A 26376-nucleotide genomic window follows, 5' to 3' on the forward strand; every position below is an offset into this window, starting at 1 on the left:
CCAGACAGCATAAGTAGCAAATGATTCGGCATCAAATTCCAGCAATTTTGTCAGAAGATCTCAATTCAACAGTTGCCTGTAAATGAAGTCAGCTCATAAGATGAATCCCATATATTTCGAAGGTATTAATAGAACCAAGATAGTGTGGCTTATTCATCAGATTTTACTGTACTTGATTGAAAATGTAGGGTATCATTTCACTGTAGGCCTTTGATGCAATGCTTTTTATGGCTACATCCCTAATACAGAAGCCATATACAACAACTTCTCTTGACTTTTTTTGCATGAAAAGGCAGTGTTATGTAGAGGCTCCACAGTTTCAGGTTTCTTATGAAAAGGTTACTGTTATTTTGCTTCAGTCATTAAGTCGTCTACTCCGATTCTTGCTTTTACACATTGAGTGGGGAGTAGGGCAGTGCTGGAGATGGAATTTTGCTCGATTCAGACTCTTTTCAGCTGCTCACTCCATGGCACTAAGCCCTCACTGGAGCTCAGGACTTGCAGTTCCTGACTGAGTTGCTGCTAGATGCACATCAGCCTGCCATCAAATACACACTGACCGATTCTCCTTTTCTAATCACCTCAAAGGAAAATCAGACAAGGAATAAACCACACTGCTGATGCACTGCTCCTGGACTTGTAGGTATTAGAGAAGGCCATTCAGCCCCTTGATCCTGTTCTATCATTCACTGGGTGATTTCTTAATTCCACCCCACACAATTTAGTTGCATAACTGTTAATGATGTGGTGATGAGTCCCAAGTATGTCATGATATCACTTAATGCTAAAGCTAAATGGTCTTTTCCTTGTTCACTTAGTGAATGATAATCTCACCATTTCAGTCCTGAAACCTTCACTCACAATAGCACTTTTTTGTAGTGCAGGTGTTAGAAGGGGAGTGGGAAGAGTTCCAGAGTTCCATTCATCTCACAATGTAGCCCCCTTGGCTCTGTTGTCACTTTGCTGTGTTTGTCACTCCCCATCCCCGCCTCTCCCCTACCCGAACAGTCAGTAAGAGTGTGATAACACAAGGTATTACAGTCAGCAGCATTTCTAATCTCAATACATTTCAGAGATGGGGCATTCCCAGTGGGGGAAGGAATCATTGTGGTCTGGAAGGAGAGAAGTGGCAGGATTATTGCTGATAGTAATGTCATTGAATGCCAAGGAGTGATGATTATATTCTTTTTTGTTGAAGATGGTCATTACCTGGCACATGTGAGGTGTGAATGTTACTTACAGTCACAGAGATGTACAACATGAAAGCAGAGCCTTCTGCCCAATGCATCCATGTCAACTGGATATTCTAAATAAATCTAGTCCCATTTGCCAGCATCTGGCCCATATGCCTGTAAACCCTTTCCATTTGTACACCCATCCAGATACCTTTTAAATGTTGTCATTGTACCAGCCTTCACCACTTCCTCTGGCAGCTCATTCCATACATGCACCACACTCTGTGTGGAAACATTGCCCCTTAGGTCCCGTTTAAATCTTGCCCCGCTCACCTTAAACCTATGCCCTCCCACCCTGGGGAAAAAAAGTCTTGACTATTCTCTGCATCCATGCCAGTTGCGATTTTATAAGTCTCTGTAATGCCACCCCTCAGGAATCGTCCTCTCCCCACCTATACTCTCCTCTCCACCTATCTTCTTTTCTCTCCATCTTCGGTCCACCTCCCCCTCTCTCCCTATTTATTCCAGAACCCTCACCCCATCCCCCTCTCTGATGAAGGGTCTAGGCCTGAAACGTCAGCTTTTGTGCTCCTGATATGCTGCTGGGCCTGCTGCGTTCATCCAGCCTCGCATTTCATTACACTGAAGGCTAGATGCTGCTGTGATGATCTGGCTCAAATTAATAAATCAATACTGCTTTTGTAATGTTTGATCTCAGAGTTGGAAGTGTTACCAAAGTCAAGGAAAGAAACACTGACTCTTTGCTTTCTAAAGGTGAAGAGAGTGGACACCTAACCATCAACAGTCTTGGAGTAATGAATTATTTCTGTTTACCTTGCAAGTTAAAGATTAAGGTGCAGGAATAGTGAAGCGTTCTCTTCTTTTTAGCTGTCAAACAAAGTCCTGTCATATTGCACGACCTATTCCCTTTGACCATTACTGAGTCTCCAAAAGTTTGAGATTTATCATAATCTCATGAAAAGTCACTGATAAATTTGTAGATAGTGAATCTCCTTTTGAGCCAGGATTTGCATTGGATGAAGACAGAGATAGTGCAGTCTACCTCGGCTCCAGGGTGTCCTGAATGTATGCTCCGCTGGGTGCGATAGATTGGGATTCAAAGATGGGTCAAGTAATTGTGTTGTCAAGCCTGATCAATATCAGGATGACAGCTTTGTTACAGTCAGTTCAACAGAAAGTCATACAAGCTCCTGCCGCCATCAATGATCTTGACGGAGGATATGGGGAGGGGTGGGTTGATCAATTATGACTAATGCACTTTGCAAACACAGACTGAATATTTGAGTATTTGAGTATCTGAATATTAGTCACTGTCGCAGTGTGTGAAACATTTCAATTTGGGCACAGCATGATTCCACAAAAAGCAACGTGGTACCAATCAGATTATCGGTTTCAGTAATGTTGACTGATGCATAAATATTGGTCAGGAGAACTACCACACTTCCCTTTGAAATAGTGCAAAGGGATTTTTATGTCGTAGACTTAAACAGCATGGAAACAGACCCTTCGACCCAACCAGGCCATGCCAAACACAATCCCAAACTGAACTGTCCCACTTGCCAGCTCCCGGCCCATATGCTTCCAAACCCTTCATATTCATGTACTTATCCAAGACATAATGGGAACTGCAGATGCTGGAGAATCCAAGATAATAAAGTGTGAAGCTGGATGAACACAGCAGGCCAAGCAGCATTGTGCTCCTGAGATGATTCTTGGCCTGCTGTGTTCATCCAGCTTTACACTTTGTTATCATGTACTTATCCAAATGTCTTTTAAATATTGTACTTGTACCCACATCTACTGCTTCCTCAGGAAGTTCATTCCAATTAAGAGGTGAGGACTCAGTTGAGTTTCATTTCTGAAAGACAGCACGTTCAACAATATAGCACCCTGTTAGTGCAGTGCTGGAGCATCAGGCCAGATTATAGACTGAAATCTCTGCAGTGGGGTTTAAACATAGAAACAGGTTATTCAACTCCTCAATCATGTTTCACCAATTAAACTATTGTTGATTTGGATCTTAACTCCACCTTTGGTTCTGTAATCCTCAATACCCTTGCCCATGTACACTTGTTGCCCTCTGGATTTTATTCTGTGTCCGTAGACAGATATAGATCTTGAGTTCTGCGGAAGGGTCACTCAAGCCGAAATGTTAACTCTGATATCTCTCCATAGATGCTGACAGACCTGCTGAGCTTTTCCAGCAATTTCTGCTTTTGTTTCTGATTTACAGCATCTGCAGTTCTTTCGGTTTTTACTGAACAGTCAGTTTCTTAGTTGGATATAGGCAGATGCTACCTACAGGCCACTGGTCAGTCAGTGAAGACAAAAAGCTCTGTTCTGAAAAGGTGTTGCGGTAGCATGCTTTGAACATGAGGAATCAGGAACAGTCTGAGAGCTGGAGGGTGCAGTGAGATGTTGAGATTAGGGCTCAGGTGAAACCCTGAGAAGTGTGGGGGCTTCGCAGAAGCCATGTGTCATTAAAAGCTCAGTGCAGTGACAGCGAAGAAATCTTTCAGCCAGCAGAATTTGCATCATGCAGATGAGTAAGATTAGAGCTTGGAGGGCTAGCTTTGGTTTGAAGGCAGGTATTTGTAAAATGCAGCAATTGTGCCTGAGAATAAATGAAAGGCATTCTCGAGAATACAGGGGAACCAGTCCCAACTGGGAGCGTGAACCACCCTAATAGGAAAGTCATTTGAGCCAATCCATCATAGAATAATGTTTTGGAGGATCCTGAAACAAGGGCTCCAATGGTGAAGAGCTGGAATTCCTCATACAGTTTATCAATACTTGACAACCCGATGTCACTAGTATTAGGGTACGGGGTAAGGGTAGTTACTGAGGAATCTGTGGGATCTGTCTTGCGCATATTTGCTATTTGCTGTGTTCTGTGCGGTGTTCAACCACAGTTTGTCTGTATTTACATCCACTTAATTCTAATTGCATGTTGGAATACAAAGATATATATATGTGTGCATAATACATTAGCAATGTACAGCAGCTTGCATTACATTGGTATAGTAAAGTTTATTGCTGTTTGTTCAAAACAATAGAATGTTGTGGCTTTATTCTCTTAGTAATTAATACTTGGGGTCTCTCACTTTAAAATATTACTGGTTTCTAGCCAGATGGTAACATAAATTTGGCAGTTTGGTTTTCAATTACAAATCTCTTCAAATTTCCTATAGTGCTTTTGGACGATGTGAAGCAGGGTCTTATCTTTTACCCTTAGTGTGACAGAAATGTTCATGAGATCTCCTCTGTTTTGACTCTCTCATCTGACGAAGTAATTCCTCTGTATCCAAACCCCTCAAATCCTTTCAGAGATAGTAGGAACTGCAGATGGTGGAGAATCTGAGATAATAAGGTGTAGAGCTGGATGAACACAGCAGGCTGATGTTTCGGGCTTAGACCCTTCTTCAGAAAAAAAGAGGGTCTGAAGAAGGGTCTGGGCCTGAAACGTCAATGTTCCTGCTCCCCTGATGCTGCTTGGCCTGCTGTGTTCATCCAGCTCTACATCTTGTTCTCTCAAATCCCTTTACTGTTTTAAACACCTCAGTCATCAACACTCAACCTTCTAAACTCAAGGGACTTATTAGACTTGTGCAACCTGTCTATGTGATTCAAGCCTTTTTGACTGTTATTGTTCTAATGAATCTCCAAGCCAATATACACTTCCAAAGGTGTAGGACCACACTGCAGTATTCCATACGGGCTTTGACCAAGGCTTGGCAACTGTGCTGTGAATCAGAAGTAAACACTAAGCAAATAATCTGGGCTGACACTTCAGTGCAGTTGTGGTAAACATTTGAACATGTTCCATTTTGTATGAGACATTAAACCATTGTCCTGCCTTCTCTTTCAAGCAGAACATAAAAGATCCCTGATTGATATTTTGGAGAAAAGCTTTCCCCAACTCCGTGTCCTGGCCGATAGTAGTCACTCAAATAAGTTGACTTAAACAACTTCGACCATAAGACCTAGGAGCATAAATTGGCCATTCAGCCCATCAAGTTCCACCATTCAATCATGACTAATAAGTTCCTCAGCCCTATTCTCCTGCTTTCTCCCCGTAACCCCTCGATTTTATTGCTATTTGTAGCAGCCTTCTGTGCTTAAAACGGTCGCTGCATTTCCACATCGCGACAGCAACGAGACTTGGAAAACAAATATTGGTGTGAAGGTGATAAAAATGCAGTTTCCTTCTGCGTATGGCTCGACTGTAGATGCTGCTGGGTGCGCTTATTGTTTTGATCTGCTCGTAGCACCTTCTGGCAGAAAAAGTCTTTGGTACTGTTTAAGAGTGGGAACTCTGGCTGACTTCTTATTTCTTTCTCTCTCTCCTTCGAAATTCATTTTGCTGGATCAAATTCAAGTGTTCCCACCACTGACTAAGCAAAGGCATTATAGGTGAGACCATCAGAACATATATGGCCAAGTATCCTTTTGCATACAGCCAGTGGGAAGAGTCCAAAACTAACCATGTTAACATAGCTCATCTGTTAAAACAGAAGTAACAGGCTGCCGCATTCATAGAAATGAAAGGTTCCCTGGAGAATGGAATGGAACAGTGTGTTAACACCTCTGGGACTGAATCCAATTTAGACAACATGGAGTGGGGATGTCCATCTCCGCCCTTTGACAGCTGAAGTTCTCGGTGTGGATGGTCTCCAGCTCCCAGTGGAATGCCTCTGGCTTCTTGCAGTAATTGGTACTAATTGGGCAAATGCCTGTTGGCTAAACCACAGAGATGATACCAAGCTGTTGTGGTAGGATGGTTTTCTTTTGAGCTCTGATGCTTGGAGGCCAAACAGAAGGGCAACTCTGACCTGTGCCCTACATCCTGTTCTCTTGGTTTAGGCAGTGTCAGACATTGGGGACAAAAGCCCACAGCTCCACCAACTATTTTAACTTACTTTAGCTCTCTTCTTCATACATTTGTTGCTGTATCTTAGGTAGACATCTGATAGTCAACAACACAGTGCAAGCACAGGCTGAATTTGTGGGAAAGAGCATAATGTTTCGTGGTTAATGTAGAACCATTCTGCAAAAAATGGAAAAGTAATATTAAACTCAAAGGGTTTTTGGTTGGCATAGGAAAATTTAAAAAAATAAATAAACACATATACCTAAACAAAAAGGACCAGCGTTTTTGTGAATTAAAAATAATCTTTATTTTGATGTTCAGCTTTTTTTAAAAAAGGAGTAAAAGCAAGATTTGTAAAAGCAACATTTAGTTTAAGGACATATTTACACAATGTTATGGCTGCAGGATTTTTCACACTTTGCCAATCTTTAAAATGCAAAAGGGACATCAAAGGCAGAGAGCTCAAGCAATTCACACATCATTCCACTATGATAGCACCCAGTTTAAGGGGAAGGGGGGAATAAGGAAGTGGGAAAATTTTAATGTGAAGAATAGAGGCGATTATTGAGCATGCAGCAATAGTTAAGTCATTTAAAAAGCAAAGGAGTCTGAAGGCAAATTCATGTTGAGATTTTTGTCATCACAATCAGCTTTCAGTGTTTCCTATTAAATCAGCCCTGTACAAAATGAAGTAGATAGCAGTTGCTGGTCAAATTCATACCATCTGTTGCCCCCGAGTAGGCAATCTTGAGGGCCCTTTAATTAATTAGACAAAGTCGCCTCTTTTGCTGGTATAGTGGTAATTTGCAACTATTTAATTTAAATTTGGAATAATGCACCGAACCTATAAATTTTGATGTCTAAACCAGGTTAGAAACAAAGAGATGAGGGTGGGTGAGGGGAAGAAGAAAAAATTGCTAATGAAGGAACAGTGATTAGCAGGTTCTGAAATTAAAAAGTGCCTGCAACTTCCGAACCAAGTGGGAGTTTAATAAAAGTTGATTATCTTCTAAAACATATTACAAAGTTCATGCATCAGTCTGACTGACAAGTTCTAAAGGAGGTCCGGCCAGTCTGATCATTACCAAAGTTGCCAACATGACAATACTTATATATTTATATACAGTTTAATAAAAGTCATAAAAGTTTTGAAGCCATCATTTTTTAAAAAAATGTGGTTGCTTTAAATGGTTATAGTATATCTGGGCAAGAGGAGAGACATGCACTGGAAAGGGTGGAGGAGAAAGAGACTGAGAGAGAGAAAGAAACAGGGCAGCAAAGGAGGTGCACAGCAACAAAATAGTTCCAAGAACAAGAAGTGAAAGAGATGAAAATGGACGGGTGGAGATGTGAGACTGACAAAAAGCGAAGAGTTGGAAAAGGAAGGAGGGAAAGAGAATGAATGGACATTGGCGTAGAGAAACAAAAGACAAACGAGAGACAATAGGAAAACGTAAGGGGACAAATGAGAGAAATAAATAACAAGAAGAAAAAATTAAAGAGTGAGATGAAAAATCAAATAGCAAAGCTAGAAATCTAAGAGGAAAGAGAATAAAACAGAATGAAGTGAAGAGAAAGAGAATGGAATGAGAAATGAGCGAGATGAAGAAACTGAGAGGTTAGGAGATGGATGGAGGAGAGGAGCGGAGAAAGATGAACAAAATTAAAAGTTAAATAGAGATAAAGGCTGACATGGAGTTAGACTGATCCTCTGATATCAGGGTTATTCTGAATAAAATTACAGGCTAATCACAGGCACTTAGTTCATATCCTGAATGGTTGGTAAATTGCTGGGGAAGGTAAGGTGACCTGCTTGCTAGAGTTTCACCTTAAGTAGGGCACTGAAAGGGAAAACTGAGCCTGTTAGCAAGTCTATCTCAGTCACAATTTACAGAGCAATGGAAGCAATAATCATCCAGCTTCCTACTCCTCAAATCCTCTTGTACTTTGTATTACAATTTTGCCACCTTGGAATTTAGAGTAATTCCTGTTCTCCTGGTGGGGTTATTACCGTAAATTGAAAATTAAATCAACCAGCCTCCACAGTTGTCCTTTGGAAACAACTACGATGGAAATCAACATGATGCAAGTATACCCCTGTAGTCGATGGAACAGATAAGTCTAATAATTTCGGCACAGTTCATGACTTCATATTTAAAGGGGATTTTTTTTGTAGAGGGTCAGTTCCTGGGATTAGAAAGAGTTGGACACTTCTGGGATTTAAACTTAAGTATTTAAGTATAAAATTAAAGTTGCCGTTAAATTTTGGGAACCTCAGAGAGTTTGAGCTGCAACGTGAACTGTTGCTATAGTTCTCGACCTGTTGCAAGTTGCCTTTGAATAGACTTCGATTAGGGAAGAGGCTGGAAGCTTCACAAATTGTATAAAAATGCTGCTGATATCATCCACTCCACAACTGTCATGGCCCCTTTCTGTGACAAAAGGGTGGGATGAGAAAGTGGGAGAGCAGAGAGAAAGGGAGCGGTGAAGGCCAGCACTGCTTTCTACTTAAAAAAACACAGCGATATCAGTTTTAAAATTAACTAAAAATTCCTTTGCTTTTCTTTTTCTTCTGCTTTGCGGTGGAAAGAACAGAATTTCTTGGGGCTGCTGAAGCGCGCAGACTGTTGGATGCCTGAAATATAACAGGGAGAAGAGATTAGCACAAAAGTGAACATCTTCTATGATTTTCCCTTATTCTCATGCCAAATTTTATGACACTCCAACAGCAGGAGGCTATTCCATCCATTTGGATTGGTTAATCTTGATCATTATCCTATTATATTGCCCGGATGGGTGCAGCTCCATCAACACTCAAGAAGCTCGACTCCATCCAGGACAAAGCAGCCGCTTGATTGGCACCACATCCACAAGCATCCACTCCCTCCACCATCGACACTCAGTAGCAGCAGTGTGTACTGTCAACAAGATGCGCTGCAGGAACTTACCAAAGATCCGCAAGCAGCACCTTCCAAACCCATGACCACTTCCATCTAGAAGGACAAGGGCAGCAGATATATGGGAACACCATCACCTCCAAGTTCCCCTCCAAGCCACTCACCATTCTGACTTGGAAATATATCGCCATTCCTTCACTGTTGCTCATTTACAATCCTGCAATTCCCTCCCTAATAGCATTGTGGGTCAAGCCACAGCTGGAGGAATGCAGCGGTTCAAGTAGGCAGCTCACCACTACCTTCTCAAGGGCAGCGAGGGATGAGCAAGAAATGCTGGCATTGTCAGCAATGCCCAGATCCCACAAATGATTAGAAAAACAAAAATTCATCAACCTCCTTAATCTTTCTCACTTACTGAATCAATAATTAATGCTATCTGCCACTGGATGAAATTGGTTGTATTTCTTACTAGAACTCAACTTGTCAATGGTTAGGTTTCGCTTTCCACAGAATCAGCACCATTTTTGTTGAAATTTGCTGCACAACTTGGAAATAATGGTAGATTGTTTGAAACCTCACATAACATGCTTTGGTATATCTCATGCAAAGTTAACCTCGTTGTAGTGTTCTGAGCAACGTCACTGGATCTGAAACATTAACTCTCTTTCTCTCCACAGATGCTGCCAGAACGGCAAAGTTTCTCCAGCAATTCAGAGGTAGTAAGAACTGCCGATGCTGGAGTCAGGGTTAACACAGTGTGGAGCTTGGGGAAGCACAGCGGGCCAGGCAGCATCAGAGGAGCGGGAAAGTTGCCATTTCAGGACGGGACTCTTCTTTAGTAATAGCAATTTCAGTTTTTGTTGCAAAATGTATTGGGCAGTATACTTTATATTTCATTCTTGAGCTATCGGTATTGTTGCAACATCAGCATTTATTGCACATTCCTAAGGGCCCTTGACAAGATAGTGGTGAGATACCTTATAAAGTCATAAGAGTTGTACAGCACGGAAACAGGCCCTTCGGTCCAACACATCCATGTTGACCAGATATCCTAAATTAATCTAATCCCTTTTGTCAGCATTTGGCCCATATCCCTCCAAACCCTTCAAGTTCATGTATCCATCCAGGTACTATTTAAGTACTGTAACTGTGTCAGCCTCCACCATGTCTCTAGCAGCTCATTTCACATTTGCAACACCCTCTGCATGAAAAAGTTGCCCCTTAGGTCCATTTTATATTATTCCCCTCTCATGTTAAATCTTTGCCTTCTTGAACTACTGCAATCCACGTATTGACAGGACACCCACAGCACCCTTAGGAAGGGATTTCCAAGATTTTGAATGCTCATGGTATTGTTTAATGAATACGAAAGATGATAGGTAGGCTGTCAGTCAAACAGCTCCCAAATTATTCACCTACCTGTTTTTTTACTTTCGAACTCTGCTCAGGATTTGACATGACAACTTCTTGCTTTGTTTCGGCTGAAGTTATATTTTGTAGTTCTTCAAGACTAGATTGAGGATTCTTACCATCCTCCCCTTCTGAAAAGATGAAGAATTGCTGCAATTGAATGGGGTAACCTCAAGAATAATACATAACCAGATCTTCATGCATTCAGAAAATAAACCACACAACTGGTCCAAGTGTCCATGTATGCTTTATAGTAAGGTTGTGAGATTTTTGTGCCTGTGCTCATCAACAACAGAATAGGGGTACAAAACATTGAGTGTGTTTCAATGTCTGTCTGCTTGTACTTGTGTGTTTATAACCATCAGACCATTAAGAGGGAATAGCAGATATAGGCTATACAACCCACTGAGTCTGCTCCGCTGTTCAATGAGATCATGGCTGATCTGATCATTCTCAACCTCACTGTCCTGCCTTTTCCCCAACACCCTTGGTTCCCTTCCCAATTAACAAGGTACCTCAGCCTTGAGAGAGATAATGGATACTGCAGATGCTGGAGAATCCAAGATAACAAAGTGTGGGGCTGGATGAACACAGCAGGTCAAGCAACATCTTAGAAGCACAAAAGCTGATGTTTCGGGAAGGGTCTAGGCCTGCTGTGTTCATCCAGCTCCATACTTGTTATCTCAGCCTTGAATATATTTAATGGACCAGCCTCAATAACATACTGAGGTAAAGAATTGCGCAGATTCACTTACCTCTGAGGGAAGAAATTCTTCCTCATCGCTGTCTAAAACTATTAAGAAATAATATTTAAGGAATAATAATTTTGAATGCTCATGGTATTGTTTAATGAGTTATTGCCCTCTGGTCCCACCAGGGGAAACAGCCTTTCTCCATCTACCCACTGAGCATCTTGTATGTTTTAACAAGGTCACTCCTCATTCTTCTAAACTGAAGTGAGTATAGACTGAGCTGATTCAAACTCCTGAGACAGTCCCTCCATACCTGGTATTAGCCCAGTGAACCTTCTCTGAACTGTCTCTAATGCCAGGATATCTCTGTTTAGATAAAAGACCTAAAATATTCATAGAATTCCACTGTAGTCTGAGGCAAGTGCCTTATACAGTTTTAGCAATTTTATACTCCATTCCTCAATCAAAGTAAAATTGGAGAGAAATGGAAAACAGGCTATTGATTAGTTGAAAAGAGTAACTAAAGTGGGCATTGGTCATTTGTAGGATAAGCCTGAGGAATTAGTAACAGGAAAGAAGAAAAGGACAGACAGCTTTTTGTCTTTATTCTTTCACAGGATGTGGGTGTCACATTCAACACCAGCATTTATTGCCCATCCTAATTACTCCTGAACTGAGGGCACTTCACAGGACAGTGAAAAGTCAACATGGCTGTGGGTCTGGAGTCACAGGTAGGCCAGGCTGGGTAAAGACTGCAAATTTACTTCCCCAAAGGACAAGAGTAAACCAGATGAGTTTGTATATTAATTGATGGAAGTTGTTATCGTCGCCATCATTGATTGTGTTTTCAAGATGTAAATAGGTTAGAAGCAGTTCTCAGCAGATCTACTGGACCAGCACCTTGCATGGGTTGTAAAATTGAACAGGCTTGGCTTGTATCTGCTGGAGTTTAGAAGGGTAAGAAGCGACTTGATTAAAACAGATAGGATCCTGACGGGTGTAGATTTGGAGACGAGTTTTTGCTTGTGGGAAAATCTAGAACTGTTTAAAAAAATCAAGGGTCGTCAATTTAAAACAGAAATTAACTGTTTTTAATGCCACAGAGGGGTATGTCTTTTGAGTGCTCTTTTTGAAAAGATGTTGGATACAGAATCGTTTAATGATTTTAAAGGTAGAGCTAGATCGATTCTTGTTAAGTACAAGGGTGAAAGATTAATGGGAGTAGGTGGGAATATGGATTTCAGGTTACAGTCAGATCAACTACAACCTTATGGAACGGTAGAATGATTGTATGGACTACAGTTTCGTACCAACTCGCGTCGGTCATAAGAATTTGCAACTGATTGGAATTCACAAAACATCAAAGTCTCCATTCATCTTGCTGAAATTGGAATTGCGTTTTGGACTATCTTATACATTGAAATAGCCTAACTCTACCTCTCTACCATTGTGTCTCCAATTCTCTGCTGTCCCACAGTCTGCTCAGTGTTTAATCTTGGATTAGAAGTGACAATGTTGATTGAGCTGACAATCATCATTTTTCTGTTACAAAGTATGTTCAGCACAGAAAATGGCTATTTCCCGACAGCTCTGTGCTGGTGCTATGCTCCAAATGAATCTGTTCTCTCATCTGACTTTCATCCAATTCCATCACTGTATCCCACTCGCTTCTCCCTCACGCATTTAGTTCACTTTCCGCTTCGAAGTAACAGTGCAGAGGCCAGTATCCCGGCACCAACTCACCCTTGATTTACCATACACCGTGCATGGACTCTGACCAGCCAGCTCAGAGTCAATCCCTAGAATGAGAAGACTCTGAATCTCCTGTTTAGTTCTGTTAGCCAGGGCTCCCTGATTGGCCCAGGATAACAATCCCAATCAAAGGTCTCACAGTCAATGAGATCTACCTGAGCGTCGTTCCAATCACTACATCCTTAAATGTGTTTGTGCTTATTTACCTCAAACACTTCCTGTAGTAGCAGTTACCATATCCTCACTAGTCTATGGATAAAGAGGTTTATCCTAATTTCCCTGTCTGATTCCTAGAAGTCATTCAGCCTGTCAAGCCTGCTCCATTATCAATGTAATCATGGCTGATCAAATTGCTCAATGCCTTTTTACCCATTACTCATGGGCCACTGATAATCAAAAGTGCATCAACCTTGACTGAAAGCCTGAGTCTCCACCAACTCTAGGGTAGAGAATTCCAAAGATTTACAATCCTCTGAGTAATAACAATATTGTATTTATGATCCCTCATTCTGGTCTTCATCACAAGTGAAAAATATCTTCACAACTAGCCCTATCAAACTCTTCCAAAATTTGGAAGTCCTCATCTGACCCTTCAGCTTTCTCTTTTCTAGAGAATGATGTTTCAGTCGTTCCAATATTTTATGATCAATACAATCTCTCTGTTCTGGCCTCAAAAAATGCAGGTTTTCTTTGCACATTTTACTAGGAACTTCTATGTTCCTCAGATACTACTAACTGTCCTGTGTGCTTGTTCTGGTAGCACCTGTGGGTCTGTCACTAACTCCTATTCTGACTATGACATGGGTGTCGTACACTGCATTTGCCCCTATGCTAAGGCTGGCTCCTTTGACCTTTTGAACAAACTTAAACCTTCTGCAGAGCCAGAATTCACCACCCGTGTTTCTGAACTTTGATATCAGGCCCCATCCTCTGGCCTTAATGGAGATATGGTGGCATGGTGGTAACATCAATGGACTAGTCATCCAGGGGCCCATGTCCAGCGCTCTGGGCACAGGTTCAATTCTCACCATGGTAACTGGTTCAATTAAACAGTCTAGAATATAATGTTAAAAGTATAAAATTACAACAACTATCTGAATCACTTACATCACTTAGGGAAGGAAATCAGCCACCATTATGCACCTGACACTAAATGCATTACAATATGGGACGCAATGGCACAATGGTCATTTCACAGGACTGGAGCCGCAAGTTAACATTCTGGGGTCATGACATTGAATCCTACAATGGCACATGGCCACGGACCGCTGGTTTGTGATGCACAACAATGCCAACAGTGTGGGTTCAATTCCTACATCTGCAAGGATTCTCCTTCTCAAACTCTTCCCTCATCTGAGGCATGCTAGCCCTCAGATTAAATCACCACCAGACAGCCCTCTCTCTAAAGAGGAAGTGGGACTCTGATGTCTTTACCTTCATGACAGATGTTGTAAATTGAACTCAGCACAGATACTGAAAAGCTAGCTCAATGGTGACCATGTAACCACTGCTGATTGTTGTATACACTCGTCTGGCACATTAAGGCCCTTTAGGGGAGGAAATCTTCCATCCTTACCTATTCTTACCTGGTCTGGCCCACAGTTGATTCCAGACCCACAGCAACATGGTTGACACTTAACCATCCTCTGAAAGAGACTGGCATGCCATTTGTTCGATGGGAATAAGGGAAGGGCAACAAATGCTGGCTTTCAGTGTGACACCCACATTCCACAAAAGAATAAACAGGAAAATAATGTGATTTCTCAGGTGGCCTTCTCACTAAGAGTCATACCGCACAGAACAGGCCCTTCAGCCCAACTCATTCATGCTGACCACATTTCCTAAACTGAACTAGTCCAACTTGCCTGCATTTAACTCATGTCCCTCTAAACCTTTCCAAATCATGTTCCTGTCCAAATGTCTTTAAATTGTTGTAATTGTCGGCACCAGGTACAATGCAACTCATTCCATACATGCACCCCCTCTAGGTAAAAAAGTTGCCCTTAGGCCCCTTTTAAATCTTTACTCTCTCACCTTAAACCTATGTCCTCTAGTTTTGGACTCACCTATCCTGGGGGAAAGCCCTTGTGTACCTTATGTATGCCCCTTATGATTTTATAAACTTCTATAATTTGGGAACTAATGATAATTTTCTGCATGGGCTCTGATTCACATTCCAAACAATGTCTTCCTCTGTCTTCTTCTCTTTTCATTTCACACAGCCCCCATCATAATTGGAACTGACTTTAATAGAAGGTGTGGCATCACTCGTTTCGTTCGAAGTAAGAAGCCAATGAAATTGATAAAGGGCAAGAGAGATGAAAGAAAAACACAGAGAGTAAGGGAAGAGATGGGAGGAATCTGGTGAGAAAGAAAGGGCCAGAACCAAAGCACAGAAAGAAGAATGGAAATTCTCCACCTCTACCCTTCTCCCTCTCTCGCCATAAACGTGCTCCTCAAAAACTAGATCTTTGGCTAGGTGTCTGGCATCTTGTCATTGTTAAGTCTTTTGTAGCTTCGCAGCAAGTTTGGATTGGCTACAGCCCTGTGAAGTATTTTGTAATTCTTAATGCATTCATAATACAAATTGCTGCACACACCACTGGAATGAGAAATATTTGAAAGGTGCAAGCAGAAACATATGTGCATTGTTCTTCAGATCAACTAGTATTGTGACTAGGAAGGAAATTCCATGTCATGCGCCGTAGGATTAACTGCCTATCCCTGTCAATTCCAAACATCCTGATCATCTGTCCTGTATGTCAGTTCAGCAGGACTTGGTTTTGAATCATGATATATTTGTTGCAGGCATCTACCTGAGTCGTGTTCTCTTTTTCGCTTCCCCCTTGCTGCTGTTACCATTGTGTAGAGACTCTGGAGCTCAGAGTTAAACACTCTCCCATCTTGCGTGCTGATAGCCTCAGGCAGACACTGCAACAAAACAGATTACAAGGCAACAAGTTAGAGTGGAACGTCATTCTATCTCTTCCATCATTGATTGTAAGTTTTGACTGCAGGCTCCCCTCATGTTCCTTTTTATTTGTTCGTGAGAAGTGGGCATCACTGGGAAGGCCAATATTAATCACCCATCTCTAAATTGTGCAGACAGTGGTGTGCTGCCCTTTTGAAACGATGCAGTCCTTGTGGGGTTAGTACATCCACAGTGCGGCTGAGGAGGAACTTCCAGGGCTTTCAGCTGGTGACAATAAAGGAACAGTTATGTAGGTTCAAGTCAGGACAGTGTGTGCTTTTGAGGGGAACAGTTGGTGAGAATGTGCTGTGCAAGTGATTCTGAGCAGGAAGCAGTCTCCTTTTAACAATGCACTGTGATATTAATCCTGGGGAAACAACAGTGGCTGAATTTGTAACATTCAGCCACAAGATTAGGAGAACATTTCACCCTCATTCGTCTATCAGAAAGGATTGAGAGAATTAATTTGAATTTTACAAAGATTAAGAAGTGGACATATAATGCTTATTCCGTTGGGTGAGCCCAGAAGTGGGGACTCTGTTTTAAAATCGGGATTTGGCCTTTTAGAGTGTAGATTAGGGGTAATTTTTTTCTCTCAGATGGTTGAGCGACATTAGAGAAAAAAAACCAAAAGAACTGCAGAAGCTGTAAAGTTCTGAGTAAGTATCACTGGAGCCGAAACGTTAACTCTGATTTTTCTTCATAGATGCTGCCAGACCTGCTGAGCTTTTCCAGTAACTTATGTTTTTGAGCAGCTTTAGAGCTCCAGCTGAGAAGGCAGTAAAAATGGCGTCATTTGAGTATTTTTACGAATGGGGCAGATGATTATCATTGCAGTTATTGGGGGTGGTTGGAAGGCAGTGTGGAAGTCAGAACACAAATCAGATTAGCCCTGATCTTAGCGAATGGCAAAGCAAGCCTGTAAGGTTGAATAGCCTACCCCTAACTCACATGTTCGTAAACTTACAACACAACAATGCTGCAAAGCAAACTGTCTCCACACAACTTTTTCAAACTACTTATTCATAGGATGTGAGTATGAGTGGGAAGTCCAGCATTTATTCCCATCCCACATAGTTATCCCAGCTGCTATCTGTGCTGATTAAGAGTCACTGGATTTGATAGGTAACTCTGCTTTCTTTCCACAGATGCTGCCAGACCTGCTGAGCTTCTCCAGCAATTTTTGTTTTTGTTATATAAAATTAAAGATGCTACATTTCAGTTACATAGCACTGGTGAGACCATGTCTCAAATGCCACGTAAAGTCTGGTATCTCCATTAGAGGAAGAGTAAACTTCCACCGGTGTGTTTACAAAGATGGTTTGCCAGATTCATATCTGGAGTGTATGGTTTCTTTATAAGGAAAGAATGGACAAGCTGGGTCTTGGTATCACTGGAGTTCAAAAGAGTGAGGGGTGATTTGACTGAGGGACATATGATGCTAAATGGTCTTGACAAGGTGAATGTGGAAATGATATTTCTTCGTGTGGGTGAGCCCAGATCTGGGGGCAACTGTTTTGATATTAATAATTCTCTTTTCAGGACAGAGATGAGAACTTCTTTCTCTCAGAGTTGTGTAACTTTGAAGGCAGCGGACGCAGGGTCACTGAATATTTTTACAAGGTGGATAGATTCTTGTTGGGTGGAGAATGAAACATTACTGCAGTTTAGTGGAAATGCGGAATTTGAAATGCAAACTGGCCAGCTGAAGAAACTGAGCTAGAAGGAGAGACTAGATAGGCTTGGATTGTTTTCTTTAGAGCAGAGGAGACTTGGAGGGACACGATTGAGATGTTTAAGATTATGAGGGGTATGGACGGGGTTAATAGAGAGCAGCTGCTCCCCTTGGTTGAGGGGTCAATCATGAGAGGGCATAATTTTAGGGTAAGAGGCAAGGGATTCAGAGGGGATTTGGGGAAAAATCTTTTTCACTCAGCAGGTGGTGGGAATCTGCAATATCCTATCAGGGAAGGTGGTCCAGTCTGGAAACCTTACTACCTTTAAAACGTGTCATCAGAGATAATGGTAACTGCTGATGCTGGAGATTCCGAGATAACAAAGTGTGGAGCTGGATGAACACAGCAGGCCAAGCAGCATCTTAGGAGCACAAAAGCTGATGTTTTGGGCCTAGACCCTTCATCAGAAAAGGGGGATGGGAAGAGGGTTCTGAAATAAATAGGGAGAGAGGGGGAGGCAGACCGAAGATGGATAGAGGAGAGGGTACGTGGAGAGGAAAGGGTAGGTGGAGAGGAGAGGGTAGGTGGGGAGGTCAAGGAGGTGGGATAAGGTTAGTAGGTCAGTAGGAACAGGTTAGGGAGGCGGGGACGAGCTGGGCTGGTTTTGGGATGCGGTAGGGGAGGGGAGATTTTGAAGCTTGTGAAATCCACATTGATACCATTGGGCAAGCGGAGGCTTGGGGACCGCTTTGCAGAACACCTCCACTTGGTTCGCAATAGACAACTGCAACTCCCAGTCGCGAACCATTTTAACTCCCCCTCCCATTCCTTAGACAACATGTCCATCATGGGCCTCCTGCAGTGTCATAATGATGCCACCCGAAGGTTGCAGGAACAGCAACTCATATTCCACTTGGAAACCCTGCAGCCCAATGGTATCAATGTGGGTTTCACCACCTTCAAAATCCCCCCTTCCCCTACTGCATCCCAAAACCAGCCCAGCTCGTCCCTGCCTCCCTAACCTGTTCTTCCTCTCACCTATCCCCTCCTCCCACTTCAAGCCGCACCTCCATTTCCCACCTACTAACCTCATCCCGCCTCCTTGACCTGTCCATCCTCTCTGGACGAACTTACCCCTCCCTACATCCCCACCTATACTCTCCTCTCCACCTATCTTCTCCTCTATCCATCTTTGATCCGCCTTCCCCCCCTCTCCCTATTTATTTCAGAACCCTCTCCTCATCCCCCTTTTCTAATCAAGGGTCTAGCCCCAAAACATCAGCTTTTGTGCTCCTAAGATGCTGCCTGGCCTGCTGTGTTCATCCAGCTCCACACTTTGTTCCCTTTAAAAAGTATTTGGATGAGTACTTCAAATATCATACCACTCAAGGGTTTGGGAAAATTGGTATTAGTGCACTTTTAGTAGTAGTTATATCAGTGCAGACTTGATGGGCTGAAGGGCCTTTCTTAATCTGTATGAATCTACGATAATATTGAATGATGGAGAAGACTCCTAATTAGTATGTTTGTATTACTGATTCAAGCATTTATTTCACATTTTAGTTCTATTATTTTGTTAACTAAACTTGAATTTCCCAGCTGCCACGGTGGGATTTGGGAAAATTTCTCTGGATTACAAATCAATAACAAATAAACAATGGAGACGATAAGGACTGCGGATGTTGGAAGCCAAAGCCTTTAGATGTGAGGCTGGAAAATCACAGGTCAGACAGCATCAGAGGAGCAGGCAAGTCAACGTTTCAGGCCACAATCCTTCATCAGGACCCTCTGTTAGTCCTGATGAAATCAGCAGTGAGTTCAGTCCGACTCCAGAGACTAAAACACAAAAGCAATCGAGGCTGATACTGTGGTAGAAGCGGTGCTGCACTGTTGAGCGTGCTGCTTTTCTGGCGAGATGAACTGATGTCCTATTTGCCCTCTCAGGTGGATATAAAATGTCCAGTGGCAATAGACTGCAGAATATCTAGGTTATTTTCTCTAGTGGTCTATTCCAATATGGAACATACAACATCATTATGTGGTCACAGCGATTGTGTCATTTGTAAAATTGATTGTCATGTTCCCTATATTACAATAGTGACTGCACTTTGAAAAAAATATTTCACTGTCTGTAATGTGGACTGGGACATCTTGGGGTCATGAAATAGCAATCTTCCCATCTTTCATTCTGTTTGACTTTCCAATGGCTTTTCTTTTGTGAGTATTTCATCCTGGCTTGAGAATATCCATCTCTAGCAACTCTGGTTGCAGTCTGTTCCCCAACATTCAATAGGCACTACCAGGAACTGCTTGGTCCATAAAATCAAAATGCTTTGGAAGCTGGAGAAAATGTTGGTAACACTGTTTTCAGTCCAAAATCCCCAAAATTTGCAGTATTTGCTTTTGTTTGGGTGTTTTATGCAGTTTCTTTATTCTTTCACAGTTATGGACATTACTGGAAAGATCAGTGTTTGCTGCTTATCCCTAACTGCCTTTGAAACGAGTAGCTTCCTCAAACATTTTACAGTCAACCTCATTGCTGTAGATCTGGGGATGTATGTTGGCCAGATCAGCTGAGGATGGCAGATTTCCTTTCCTAAAGGGCATAATGATCCACTACTTTTTGAGGATCACCTATCTTGAAACAATCGTGTGCTCCAATGGTTTTCTTTTAACCTGTTAGCTTAGTAATTCTTTTCAAAGTTGATAGTCTGAAACATTAACACCATTTCTTTCTCCACAGATGCTGTCTGACCTGCTGACCATTTTCAGCAACTTCTGTTTTGATAGGAGTTTGGTTCATACAATACCTATCAAGCTTTCTTCAAATGAACAACGATCTGTGACATTAAATAGATAAAGAGAGAAACAGCCAGGAAGAAAAGAGAATACGTGAAAATATGAAACTATCTATTTTGAAATGATGAATAAAAGAAAAGCATATTATCTAAACAGTGAGAGGCTGCAGAGCTCTGAAAAGCAGAGGGATTTGGGTGTCCTAGTGCATGAATCATAGAAGATTAGTACAGCAAATACTAAGGAATGACAATACAATATTGCAACACTGAATTGAATACAAAGGTGTAGACGTTATGCTTCAGTTATATAGGGCATTGATGAGATCACATCCAAAATATTGTGCACAGAATCGATCACTTTATTTAAGGAAAGATGTAAATATTTTGAGGGAAATTCAGATGACATTTACTAGACTAGCATCTGGAATAGGCAGGTCATCTTATTAAATATAACAGTGTGAAGTCGGAGGAACACAGCAGGCCAGGCAGCATCTGAGGAGCAGGAAAATTGATGTTTCAGGTTGGGACCCTTCATAAAATTTCTGAAGAAGGGTCCTGACTGGAAAAGTAAACTTTTCTGCTCCTCTGATGCTGCCTGGCCTGCTGTGTTCCTCCAACTCCACACTGTGTTATCTCCGGCTCCAGCATCTGCAGTTCTTACTATCTCTGAGGTCATCGTATTAGGAAAGGTTGGTCAGGCTGGGTTTGTATCTTCTGGAGTTTAAAAGATTAAGAGGTGGCTTGATTGAAACATATAAGATCCTGACGGGGTAAGCTATGGGAGAATCCAGAAGTGGGGGGCCACTGTTTAAAAATTAGGTATCGCCCATCTGAAACAGAGATTAAGCAATTTTTTTTTCTCTGTGAGCATTGTGAGTCTTTCAAACTCTCTTCCTGAAAAGATGGTGGAAGCAGAGTCCTTGAGCATTTTTAAGGCAGAGGTAGATTCTTGTTAAGCAGGAAGGTGAAAGTTACTAAGGGTGATCAAGAATACAGATTTGAGTAAACAGCTATGTTCTTATTGAATGGCAGAGTAAGGCTCAAGGGGCTTCTGCTCCTGAAACATACATTTACAGTAAGGGAAAAGTGTCAGAACAGAGGAACCAACCTGTTTATACATTTTCTACTACCTGTAGAGGTATGCATAATTAATCCCAGGGCATCATAATAGGAAGAGAAATAGGGAATCTAAAAGCAATCAAAGTTTATCCCCCAACCAATATCATTAACATGTGTTCTGAGGAAGGGTCACCAGACCTGAAACGTTAACTCTGTTTTCTCCTCCACAGATGCTGTCAGACCTGTGGAGCTTTTCCAGCAACGTTGTTTTGGTTCCATCATTAACACGACATCTGAATATTGACTTCAAATATTGGTATTGAGATCTTGATCCCCATAATTTGCCTGTTGCATTTCCTCACTGCTCTTTGAACATGATTACTGGATTATCATAGTCTAGGAAACACTGTTATCAGACAAGGCCAGATAAGAATGTAAGTTAACAAAGTGTGTGGCTGGATGAGCTCAGCAGGCCAAGCAGCATCTCAGGAGCACAAAAGCTGACGTTTTGGGCCTAGACCCTTCATCAGAGAGGGGGAGGGGGAGAGGGTTCTGAAATAAATAGGGAGAGAGGGGGAGGCGGACCGAAGATGGATAGAGGAGAAGATAGGTGGAGAGGAGAGTATAGGTGGGGAGGTGAGGAGGGGATAGGTCAGTCAGGGAGGACGGTCAGGTCAAGGAGGCGGGATGAGGTTGGTGGGTGGGAAATGGAGGTGCGGCTTGAGGTGGGAAGAGCGGATAGGTGAGAGGAAGAACAGGTTAGGGAGGCGGGGACGAGCTGGGCTGGTTTTGTGATGCAGTGGGGGGAGTGGACGAGCTGGGCTGGTTTTGGGATGCAGTGGGGGAAGGGGAGATTTTGAAGTTGGTGAAGTCCACATTGATACCATTGGGCTGCAGGGTTCCCAAGCGGAATATGAGTTGCTGTTCCTGCAAAATTCAGGTGGCATCATTGTGGCACTGCAGGAGGCCCATGATGGACATGTCGTCTAAGGAATGGGAGGGGGAGTTAAAATGGTTCATGACTGGGAGGTGCAGTCGTTTATTGCGAACCGAGCGGAGGTGTTCTGCAAGCTGGTCCCCAAGCTTGGGCTTGGTTTCCCCAATGTGGAGAAAGCCACACTGGGTACAATGGATACAATATACCACATTGGCAGATGTGCAGGTGAACATCTGCTTAATATGGAAAGTCATCTTGGGGCCTGGGATGGGGGTGAGGGAGGTGGTGTGGGGGCAGGTGTAGCACTTCCTGCGGTTGCAGGGGAAGGTGTTGGGTGTGGTGGGGTTGGAGGGGAGTGTGGAGCGGACAAGGGAGTCACGGTGAGAGTGGTCTCTCCGGAAGGCAGACAAGGGTGAGGATGGAAAAATACCTCTCCACCTGTACTCTCTTCCCCACCTATCTTCTCCTCTATCCATCTTCGGTCTGCCTCCCCCCTCTCCCTATTTATTCCAGAACCCTCTCCCCATCCCCCTTTTCTGATGAAGGGTCTAGGCCCGAAACGTCAGCTTTTGTGCTCCTGAGATGCTGCTTGGCCTGCTGTGTTCATCCATTCTCCAGCATCTGCAGTTCCCATTATCTCTGATAGGAATGTAAGTTGGCTCATTATTTTCTTCAGACATTGTGATACTTTTCAGGGAGTGGAATGAGTTAACTTACTGGCAGCTGAACTTACAGGCACCTGTACGAACAGTAAAGAAATAAAATAATCAATACAACCCACTGGTAAACAAGAATTTTAAAAATTGCAGATAAGGTGCAAAGGTCCTCCTTAAAATAGTTCCAATGCTCACTCTGGTACCCTCAGAACAACAATGAAAGGGCAAAGAGGCAGTCTTGGTCTTTTGTACATTCAGCAGCCTGCCTTTTGAAACACCTGAATGCAAAATTGCTCAATCTATTTGAGGTTTAGGCTCAGTATCATTTTCCCGGAGGGAGGTCCTGCAGGAGAAAGGCGCTGTTAGGTTTAAGTGGAAGGTGATTTTTAGACCCAGGAATGTTGGCAGGCATCCATAGATAAGAGATACCACACAGTGATATCGGAGAAGTGACTTCACCTTGAGATTCTGGTGATGGTCATAAAGCGCTCAAGTTTTGTCCTCATGATTTATAGAGACCATCTGCACCCCTTGATTAGATTTCAGCCAGTAACACTCCTAGATATGCGCTATTCTATTAATAAACCATCAAAATTTCTTGATTAGATTTCTTGTTTCTGAATAATCATTGTTCTATATATAGATTTCTCAAATACTTTGATGAGATTCCAACCTGAAACTCACTTGAGTATCAATTATTCCGTATCTGAATTTCTTGACTTAAATTCCGGTCTGTAACTCATTCTTGGGTATCTATTATCCAGTATATAAATCCCCAGAGATAATGGGAACTGCAGATGCTGGAGAATCCGAGATAACAAAGCGTGAAGCTGGATGAACACAGCAGGCCAAGCAGCATCTCAGGACCACAAAAGCTGATGTTTCGGGCCTAGGCCCTTCTTTAGAGAGGGGGATGGGGAGAGGGTTCTGAAATAAATAGGGAGAGAGGGGGAGGCGGATCAAAGATGAATAGAGGAGAAGATAGGTGGAGAGGAGAGTATAGGTGGGGATGTAGGGAGGGGATAGGTCAGTCCGGGGAGAACGGACAGGTCAAGGAGGCGGGGTGAGGTTAGTAGGTGGGAAATGGAGGTGCGGCTTGAGGTGGGAGGAGGGGATAGGTGAGAGGAAGAACAGGTTAGGGAGGCAGGGACAAGCTGGGCTGGTTTTGGGATGCAGTGGGGGGAGGGGAGATTTTGAAGCTGGTGAAATCCACATTGATACCATTAGGCTGCAGGGTTCCCAAGTGGAATATGAGTTGCTGTTCCTGCAACCTTCGGGTGGCATCATTATGGCACTGCAGGAGGCCCATGAAGGACACGTCATCTCAGGAATGGGGGTGGAAGAGTTAAAATGGTTCACGACTGGGAGGTGCAGTTGTTTATTGCAAAACGAATGGAGGTGTTCTGCAAAGCGGTCCCTAAGCCTCCGCTTGGTTTCCCCAGTGTAGAGGAAGCCACAGCGGGTATAGTGGATGCAGTATACCACATTGGCAGATGTGCAGGTGAACATCTGCTGGATATGGCAAATCATCTTGGGGCCTGGGATGAGGGTGAGGGAGGACGATGACACCCGGCACCTTCCCCTGCAACCGCAGGAAGTGCTACACTTATCCCCACACCTCCTCCCTCAGCACAATGTGCCATAATGATGCCACCCGAAGGTTGCAGGAACAGCAACTCATATTCCGCTTGGGAACCCTGCAGCCCAATGGTATCAATGTGTACTTCGCAAGCTTCAAAATCCCCCCTTCCCCCACTGCATCCCAAAATCAGCCCAGCTCATCCTCGCCTCCCTAACCTGTTCTTCCTCTCACCTATCCCCTCCTCCCACCTCAAGCCGCACCTCCATTTCCCAGCTACTAACCTCATCCCGCCCCCTTGACCTGTCCGTCCTCCCCAGACTGACCTATCCCCTCCTCACCTCCCCACCTACACTCTCCTCTCCACCTATCTTCTCCTCTATCCATCTTCGGTCCGCCTCCCTCTCTCTCCCTATTTATTTCAGAACTCTCTCCCCATCTCTCATTTTTGATGAAGAGTCTAGGCCTGAAACGTCAGCTTTGGTGCTCCTAAGATGCTGCTTGGCCTGCTGTGTTCATCCAGCTTCACACTTTGTTGTCTATCAATCCCTAGGTTTAGATTTCAGTCTGTAACTCATTCCTGGGTATCTATTATCCTGTATATAAATCCCTGGGTTTAGATTTTAGCCTGTAACTCATTACCAGGTATTTACTATTCTGCATTTAAATCCCTTGGTTTAGATTCCACCTTGGACCAGCATTTATTGCCCAATCCCAGTTATCCTTGAGAAGGTAATGGTGAGCTGCCTTCTTGAACTGCTGCAACCTATTTTATGTGGGGGGGATCCACAATGCTGTTAAGGAGGGAATTACACAATTTTGATTCAGTGGCACTGAAGGAACAGCGATATATTTCTAAGTCAGGATGGCACGTGGCTTGGTCAGTGATGGTGCTTGAACGTATGTACTATCTTTGTCTTTCTGGATGGCGGTGATTGAGAGTTTTGAAGGTGCTGTCAAAGGAGCCTTAGTGAGTTTGCTGCACTGCATTTCACAAATGGTTTACACTGCTGTGTTGGTGGTGGAAGGAATGAAAGCTGAAGGTGGTGGTCTTGAATGGTGTCATTTCAGGTCTGTATTGAGAGGCCATAAGGAAGTGATGAAATGTTAACTCTGTTTCTGTCTCCACAGATGTTACCAGACTTACAGATTTTTCCTGCACTTTCTGTTTTTAATTCAAAAGATGTTACCTACAAAGTGGACCACACATCGAAAGTGAATAATGCAAAGCTGGCTATCCCTATTAACTCATTCCACCTCATAGAATCCTGACTACATTCAAACCCAATCTCTACATCATACACAGCACTCTGCAACCTAGCTACTTTCTAGTTGTAAGTTTGAAAGCTCGCTCAGTAATGATGAAAAATTGGGAAGCAAAGAAGGGATACAGTGAAGGTTCCATGGATCCAAAGTGGTTATTAAGCCCACCTTTTTGACTTTCTACATGACAACACTGTTATTGCGAAGACGAGTGGCTGGGGGTGGGGGGGGGGGGCAGGGGCGGGGGGGTGGTGGGGAGGTGGTGGTGGTAGGGGCGTGGGGGACGTTCTCCCTGACGTCCTGGTCAAAATTAATTCCTCGACTGACATGACCAAACATGGTTTTAACTCTGCTGTTGGTGGGATGTGGGGCTGTACACAGATTGGCTACAATACTTCCCACATTACATTAGGACCACACGACCACACTGCCACACTGCAAATGAAGGATTTGAATAGATGTGAGGCAGAGGAAAGGTACAGACTCCCTCAATCTTTAACCTATACCCATCTCTGATCGAATTCTGTACAGATTGCAGTCCACCTTCACTGTAAGGAAGCGACGGTTGTCAACGTACTGCTCAGCAGTGGGCTGTAATTCAAAGCACTCAGATGTTAACT

The 26376-nt window shown here is 43.1% G+C and overlaps 1 protein-coding gene across 2 annotated transcripts in view; it reads right to left on the bottom strand.

Annotated features, from left to right (window-relative positions):
* Positions 1–6391: 6391 nt before the first annotated feature.
* nhej1 (nonhomologous end-joining factor 1) overlaps positions 6392–26376 on the bottom strand; it is a 295514-nt gene continuing 275529 nt past the window's right edge. For both annotated transcript variants that reach the window (XM_048534678.2, XM_059647679.1), the window contains 3 exons: positions 15634–15748; positions 10383–10504; positions 6392–8701 (listed from right to left, as the gene is read on the bottom strand). In XM_048534678.2, coding sequence (XP_048390635.2) covers positions 8606–8701; positions 10383–10504; positions 15634–15748 — 333 coding nt within the window. In that variant the 3' untranslated portion in view covers positions 6392–8605. The remainder of the gene's footprint in view (positions 8702–10382; positions 10505–15633; positions 15749–26376) is intronic.

The sequence above is a fragment of the Stegostoma tigrinum genome, chromosome 7 (assembly GCF_030684315.1).
Source record: "Stegostoma tigrinum isolate sSteTig4 chromosome 7, sSteTig4.hap1, whole genome shotgun sequence".
In the NCBI taxonomy this organism is placed as follows: Eukaryota; Metazoa; Chordata; class Chondrichthyes; order Orectolobiformes; family Stegostomatidae; genus Stegostoma; species Stegostoma tigrinum.